Genomic DNA, 7859 nt, shown 5'->3' with positions numbered 1-7859 from the left:
TGACGGTGATGGTGATGTTGTACTCGGCCTGGCTCTCTCTATCCAGCATTCTCTCCGTTTCCAATGTGTAGTAATTCTCAACAGAAGATTTTACTATGAAAGGGAGGTTTTCTGGGATAGAACAAATCATCCTCCCATTGTCCCCAGAGTCTCTGTCTCGTATGCTAAAAACCATAACCACAGTCTCAGGCAAATTTTCTGGTATTAGACTGGTAATTGATGACACGGCAATTTCAGGAGCATTGTCATTCACATCCATCACCTGAATTCTGACTGTTGATTTTCCAAAGAGGCCTCCCCCATCTGTGGCTTGAATGATTATTGAGTATGATTCAATTGTTTCAAAATCCATGGATGCCGTTAAACTGATTTCTCCGGACTTTTGATTAATTTCAAATGTCTTGCGAATATCTTCTGAGGCATGGGAAAAAGAATATGATACTTCTCCATTTTTTCCTGAGTCTAAATCCCAAGCGGAAACGGTGACAATGATTAAGCCCAATATGCTATTCTCTGGAATCTTCACCTCATAAAATGGCTGCTCAAACTCAGGGGAATTGTCATTAACGTCCACAACCACCACCCGAACCGAGGCAGTCCCGGACCTGGCCGGAGACCCGCCATCCAGAGCAGTGAGGATGAAACTGAGCTCGGACTGCTCTTCATAATCCAGTGCCTTGTCCAGAACCAACTCCGGATATTTCCTATTGTCTGGATTGACTCTCATTTTAATGTGGAAATAAGAGTTGGGGCTTATTGTGTAGTTCTTTAGAGCGTTGATTCCTACATCTAAATCCTTCGCGCTTTCTAGTAAGAACACAGCACCAACAGGACTATTCTCTGGGATTTCTAAGAGCATTTCTTTTTCTAAGAAGACAGGAGAGTGGTCATTTATATCCCTGACCTGGAGCTCAATCCGTAAAAACTGCAAAGGGTTTTTCATTAATACCTGGAAATGCAACACACAGGGCTCCGTGGAGCCACAGAGCTCCTCCCTGTCTAGTGATTCGCTTAAGAGCAAATCTCCGTTGTTTATGTCCAGCTGCAAACGCCTTTTGTTATCATTAGAGACCACCTGAGCCCCTCTTGAGACCAGCTCACCCACTTCTAGTCCCAGGTCTTTTGCCAAATTGCCTACAAAGCTCCCACTCTGCATTTCCTCTGCCACCGAAAAGTGCCCAGACTCGGAACCCGCCTGAGACATTCCTAGCAAAACAAAAAGAAGCAGAACTTGCCTTATCTGCACAGTGTCTGCCCTTCCGTTCTCCATAGTTCCTTTAGGGAAAGCTTCCTGCAGAATCGCTTCAGCTTCTCTTCGCAGTTCTGGGAAACGTGCCTCTGATAATGTCCACCAAATCTTCGGAGGCCTATGGATTTTAACCCTATTGAGTAGCTTGTAGTTCGCCCCTTGAAGGCGTGTTCTTTCTGTCTTCCCACCGCTCTGTGCGCACTGGGTAACAGTGTCCTGAACATCATCCAATGTAGTTTTTTTTTCACCCCCGCGATGTTATCCTGCAGCGCCACCATGCGTCTCTAGAGATTTTCAGTTAGGTGAAAGCTACCTAAATTCCATTAATATCAATGTCCTTCAGAAACAAATGTTGTTTTACTAATTTTGTTTAAGTGATTACAAATATATTCTATCTTCCATAAAAAATGTTTTATACTCTTTAAAGTTCCTGATGCTGTTAGTATTCTTTTAAATACAAGATCTAATTCCTGGCTCCCAGGAGTTCCCAATCTTTCTGAGAAAAAAAACCTGAAACAGGATTGCATCACTACTTTGCCTTCTTTCGGTTGTAATGGAAAGGGAAAGTATACACGAGTCACTTTGGGATTCCCCTCAGAAGATATGAATTGGGTAGATCATGAGATGAAACACAAATAGATAGTTGTTACAGAGCGAGAAGTCATCTCTATAGATTTCCTTCACAACAGTCAGCTGTGAACTGGGAGAAAATGAAGTAAAATACTGGGGTGGAACACATTAGGTAAAGTCATAATTTAGTTCTAATTTCTCATAATTTACACAAAGTATTTAATACGTACGCAAACACAAACATGTTACTTTCATTTAAAGCAGGCTTACTCCTAAAACCATCTTCCCTCAGGCTCACAAGATTTATTCAGCTACAACTATGGTCACCTGTCTTCTCTTTCAACCCCAAAAGAGAGAAATTCTCTTTCCCAATCATAGAGCAAAAACTTAGTTTTACTCTGATTAGACAATTAAGATCATAGACCTGCTTTTGAAGCAATCATTTCAAAAGGTATAGAGGCATATAATTATAGGTGGAGATTTTAGTCTCAGAATCTGAAGACCGATCTTTGGACTTTGCTTTGTTTTAAAACTGGGACCACCTTTTAAGCTTTGGGTGGTTTGAGTCCTAGCCAAAGTGCAAGGTTGAGAGAAATTGTTTGAAATAGATCCTAGAAGCTCTCAATAATCCTCTCAAGAATGGATCAAGGAGGTTTCCAAAAATTTTACATTTAAAAATGGTAAGTTCAAATTACATTTTTTAAAATGTAAGACACATTATTGAAAAATTGATTACTACAAAAAGGTAGAAACTGAAAAGTAGGTAGGTTGACTACACTCAGTTATCCTCCTTCCTTTTAAAATACTCACTAAAATGACAGAAAAACCTAAAGTGGTATGAATTCATAAAGACTCAGAATGCACAAGTGAACACCCATAATATTGATGACAGAAATTAGAAAAAAGAGCAATTGAGTTAGCAGTTCCAAGAAACATCTAAACTAAAGTTCCTGCATTGGAGATATTCACACAAAACTAGTGGGTTTTTCTACAATATCCCATTTAGGTACAAGATTTAGAAGAGCCAAGTGTCAGTTAAGGACTAAAAAATAAGTTATTAGGTGACAGTATGTAAATGGAGAGTTGGATACTCTGATCCTCTCATCATCCTACATAGATAGGAAAGTATCTCAGAGGCAGAGAATGGGAAGTTAGTTCTTTGGAGAAATTAAATGGGACTATCCCTAGTTTTGGAGGCCTTAGGCAGAGTTGAGTGCAAGTTGAGGTATAAAACTAAAAATATGGAGGTTAAGCAAAATTTTGCATCCTGAATGATGAGATTTCCATATTACCCTTACCATGCAATACTCTCTGGTTGTAGGACACAAGGTATATACCTGACCTTCTCTCTAACTTTCCGTCACACAGAAGCTACTATAGAATTCTAACCTGGAAAATATGGAAAGCTCAGATAAAGATTTACACACTGATATTTTGGAGGGGTCTCCCAAGTCAATAGCCCTATCCTAGCATGGTTACATTAGAATGAAGTCCTACCATCAACAGGCCTCATGTTTTCACACACACACACACACACACACACAAAAAGCAGACAGGATGGTATCTCATCATTTTTAAATATGAGAAGATAACCCAGGACCACAGGACATTTGAAGAAATTCCTACAACATGACTAGGAAGGTCAAACTGCCATCACCAAAAAACAAAACAAAAAGGAACAGGAAGAGACATATATAATAGAGAGAAAACAGAAAAAAGTCTTTAAAAATGTCTGATTAATATCCCCAGAATGGTAAAATCTAATAAGAGCTAATACTTATTGAGAATTATTATGTGATACCCATTGTACTAAGTAACACATATACATTTACTCAACAGTAACTGTATGAAGTATGTATTCTTACTGTAAGATTGAAAATAGATTAGGGCTTAAGTGCCCCCTACTAGCTATATAACCTGGATAAGTTCTTAACTTCTATGTAACTCACTCTCATTTTAACAATGGATGTAACAGTAATTTTTACTGCATAATGCTTTTTTGTATAAGGTATTTTATTTTATTTTTTTAAAAATTTTATTTATTTATTTGAGAGAGAGAGAATGAGAGATAGAGAGCACGAGAGGGAAGAGGGTCAGAGGGAGAAGCAGACTCCCTGCTGAATAGGGAACCCGATGCGGGACTCAATCCCGGGACTCCAGGATCATGACCTGAGCTGAAGGCAGTCGCTTAACCAACTGAGCCACCCAGGCGCCCTGTATAAGGTATTTTAAAATAATAAATTAATTATAGATGAGGGAAGCTAATACATTTACAAATCTATAAAAAGATAATATGGAAAACACTTAGAGAACCAAAAAGGGCTCTTAAAAATAAATATTGTCAGCCAAAAAAACAACTTAAATATAAAGGCTGGATGATAAAATAAATTGTCCAAAAAGTAGAGCAAGAGACCGAGAATATAAGAAAGGAAAAAAAAATAGTGTTCAGAGTATCAATCCAAGAGATCCAATATTTAACTAATGAAATTCTGGTTAAAGTGAGAGTGTAGAAAATTCAAGGGAGAAATTATGGTCAAAACGTAACAAGAAAATTTCTCAGAACTGAAAGTGAGAGTTTAAATGTTAATAGGGTACACCCTTAAGACCAGATAGATAAATAAATAAATAAATAAATAGATTAATAACTGATACTCGGATATTTTCACACTTCCAGAATGAAAAAATGGGAGTGACATTAAAAGAGCTAAGAATCAGAAGGAAGGGGCACCTGCGTGGCTCAGTCAGCTAAGCTTCTGACTCTTGATTTTGGCTCAGGTCATGATGTCAAAGTCTATGAGACTGAGCCCAACTTGGGCTCTGGGCTCAGCAGGAAGTCGCTGGAAAATTCTCAGAAGGTAATCAGTCTACTGAACAGCAACTCTATATGCAAGAACACTGATTTCAAGCTAGAATTTTACAGCCAAAACTATCAATCAGATGAAAAGAAAAACAAGAGACCTTTACCAAGCAAGTTTTCAAAAACTTTTACCTCCTCTGAATCATCTTTATGAAACTATTGAGAGCTGTGTATCAGTTAAATAAGGGAGTAAACTAACAAAAAAGAATAGATTGGATCTTGTAAACCAACACAAGAAAGTATTAAAGGAAAAAGTCCCAAGGTGACAGCCTATAGAACAACCAGTGTTGGAAACAATCAAGGAAACTAAAAGGCAACCTTATGGCAACCTTATGGGATGGGAGAAGATATTTGCGATGACATATCTGATAAAGACTTAGTATCCAAGGGGCGCCTTGGTGGCTCAGTTGGTTAAGGGTCTGCCTTCCACTCAGGTCATGATCCCAGGGTCCTGGGATCCAGCCCCCGCATCTGCATCTGTCTTTTGTTGGGCCCCCTGCTCAGCAGGGAGTCTGCTTCTCCCTCTCCCTCTGACCCTTGCCACCACCCCCATCGTGCCCTCACTGGCTTGCTCTCTCTCTCATGAATAAATACTTAGTATCCAAAATATATTTAAAAACTTACACAACTCAACACCCAAAAATAAATAATCCAGTTTAAAAATGGGCAGAAGACATAAATCGACATTTTTCAATAGAAGACATACAGATGGCCAATAGATACATGAAAAGATGCTCAACATCACTCATCATCAGGGAAATACAAACCAAAACTACAATGAGATATCACTTCACACCTGTCAGAATGGCTAAAATCAACAACACAAGAAATAACGTGTTGGCAAGGATTTGGGGAAAGGAGAACCCACTTACATTGTTGGTGGGAATGCAAGCTGGTGCAGCCCTTCTGGAAAACAGTATGGAAGTTCCCCCCAAAAGTTAAAAATAGAACTACCTTATGATCTATCAATTGCACTACTAGGTATTTACCCAAAGAATACAAAAATACTAATTTGAAGGGATACATGCACCCTAGTATTTATAACAGCATTATCAACCATAGCCAAATTATGGAAAGAAGCCAAATGTCCATCAACTGATGAATGGATAAAGTAAGATGTGGTACACACACACACACACACACACACACACACACACACACAGGAATATTACTCAGCCATAAAAAAGAATGAAATTTTGTCATTTGCAACCACATGGTTGTGGAGCCAGACAGTATTATGTTAAACAAAATAAGTCAGTCAGAGAAAGACAAATACTATATGATCTCACTCATATGTGGAATTTAAGAAACAAAACAAAGGATCATGGGGGGAAAAAAAGAGAGAGGAAAACCAAGAAACAAACTCTTTTTAAAAAAGATTTATTTATTTTATAGAGAAAGCTCGAGGGGCGGGGTGCAGAGGGAAAGGGAGAGAAGGAATCCCAAGTAGACTCTGACCAGGGAGCCCGAATCAAGGCAGGATCCCAGGACCCTGAGATCATGACCCTGAGATGATGACCTGAGCCAAAACCGAGAGTCAGATACTTAAAGGACTGAGCCACCCAGGTGTCCCCATGAACTCTAAACTATAGAGAACACACTGATGGTTACCAGAGGGGAGGTAAGTGGGGGGATGCATGAAATAGGTGATGGGGATTAAGGAGTGCACTTGTTGTGATGAGCACCAGGTATTGTATGGAAGTGCTGAATCACTAAATTGTACACCTGAAATTAATATTACACTGTATGTTAACTAACTGGAATTTAAATAAAAACTTAAAAAAAGGAATAACCAGTGTTAATGAATCAGAGATACAAAAGGATCTGGGTGAAGATCTGAAATAAATTGATACGTATCTGACATTTTTTAATATTTAAGAGAAACGTTATTCAAATGAGAGTATGAAAAATCAATAATAGTAAAAAGAAAATGATGCAAGTGAAAACAATGGTCAACCCTCAGAATGAAGTTTTTCAAGAAAGGAAATGTAATCATATTAAACTAATGTGTATTTTGAAGTAATCTTGGTAATACAGACAAAAACTACTAGTTTAACTTAAAAAAATGACACCTCTATTGGGAGAATAAGAGAGAGGGCACATGAAATGTTTGGATATGTGTTAGTTGGAAAGTAGAGAAGTTAAATCCTTTTTTATCATAGGAAGAAGTGATTAAAGTATAAACTGAATGTTATGATACAGTGGTATAAACATACTACTTAGAAATATTGAGAGCAATTCTAGAGAAACTACTCTGTAGGAGGGGCCTGGAGATTGTGAAGAATTTATTGTTTTTCTTCATGACTTTTAGTTCATCTTGATTTTAAATTTTCCTAACAACTAAAATAAATTTACAAAATGAAATGAAAAGTGATTATCTTTCCAACAGTCCACCAATATTCTCACAAAAATTTTCAAAATGTTTTTATTTTCATTTTCATGCAGACTATTACATTTTCTTGGAATTGTAAGACATGACTTATTTTTACATGTCAGCAAAAGTGAACACTAGAAAAAGGTAAGAGTAGTTTATTTAAGGGAAATGAAATAATAATATGACTACAAGGTATCTTGTGAGTCCAATATCACTCACAAGATGATCTCATTGTGTCATGAGCAGTGTAATAGAAAAATATTTATTTTTAAATGCTATATGACATAGTTTTTAAATATATGATTAAATAGAATCTTAGATAAGGTCAAAAGTGCGGGTATGTCTTCTTACGTGAAGGAAGTACAAGGTGATTAGGATCAAGAGATTAGTGTATGAAATATACTTAAGAAATAATAACTAAATGCTTGCACATTTTGAAATGGTTAAACCTTAAAACTATTATTTAGAAAAGGGTGCTAATTAAAGCTACCTATTGATTAATGCAAAAAGGATGAAATAACATTGTAAAACAGTTATAGAGCACTTAAAATTAGGCTTGAAACTGCATAATAACTAGGAGTTTTAAAACTAAACTAATATGGATATTAGAGTACAACACTTAAAAAAAGAATTCTTACTGAAAATTAAATCCATAGCTATTTCGAAAGGTGGGCTTTTCCTCAGTATTCCTCCCAGAGCTCTGTGCCTGGATATTGGGGATAATGGGCTTGAGGAACTTGAATTCATTGGTCCCCGAGTCTCCCGTCAGACACACCTCGTACTGGTAGCTGTGGGACAGGGTCCCCGCG

The 7859-nt window shown here is 37.5% G+C and overlaps 1 protein-coding gene across 1 annotated transcript; it reads right to left on the bottom strand.

Moving 5' to 3' along the window:
- Positions 1 to 4: 4 nt before the first annotated feature.
- Positions 5 to 7859, bottom strand: LOC112818147 (protocadherin beta-11-like; the record flags this gene model as incomplete). The annotated part of the gene is made up of 2 exons (XM_025865360.2): positions 7826 to 7859; positions 5 to 1949 (listed from the first exon to the last, which is right to left on the bottom strand). A coding segment is annotated over exon 2 (1266 nt), but the record flags the coding sequence as incomplete, so codon positions are not given.

The sequence above is a fragment of the Callorhinus ursinus genome, unplaced genomic scaffold, assembly GCF_003265705.2.
Source record: "Callorhinus ursinus isolate GAN/ISIS: 27379988/994484 unplaced genomic scaffold, GSC_fseal_2.0 scaffold2370, whole genome shotgun sequence".
Classification (NCBI taxonomy): Eukaryota; Metazoa; Chordata; class Mammalia; order Carnivora; family Otariidae; genus Callorhinus; species Callorhinus ursinus.
Note: the sequence above shows the minus strand (reverse complement) of the source record. Positions and strands in the feature narration are given on the sequence as shown.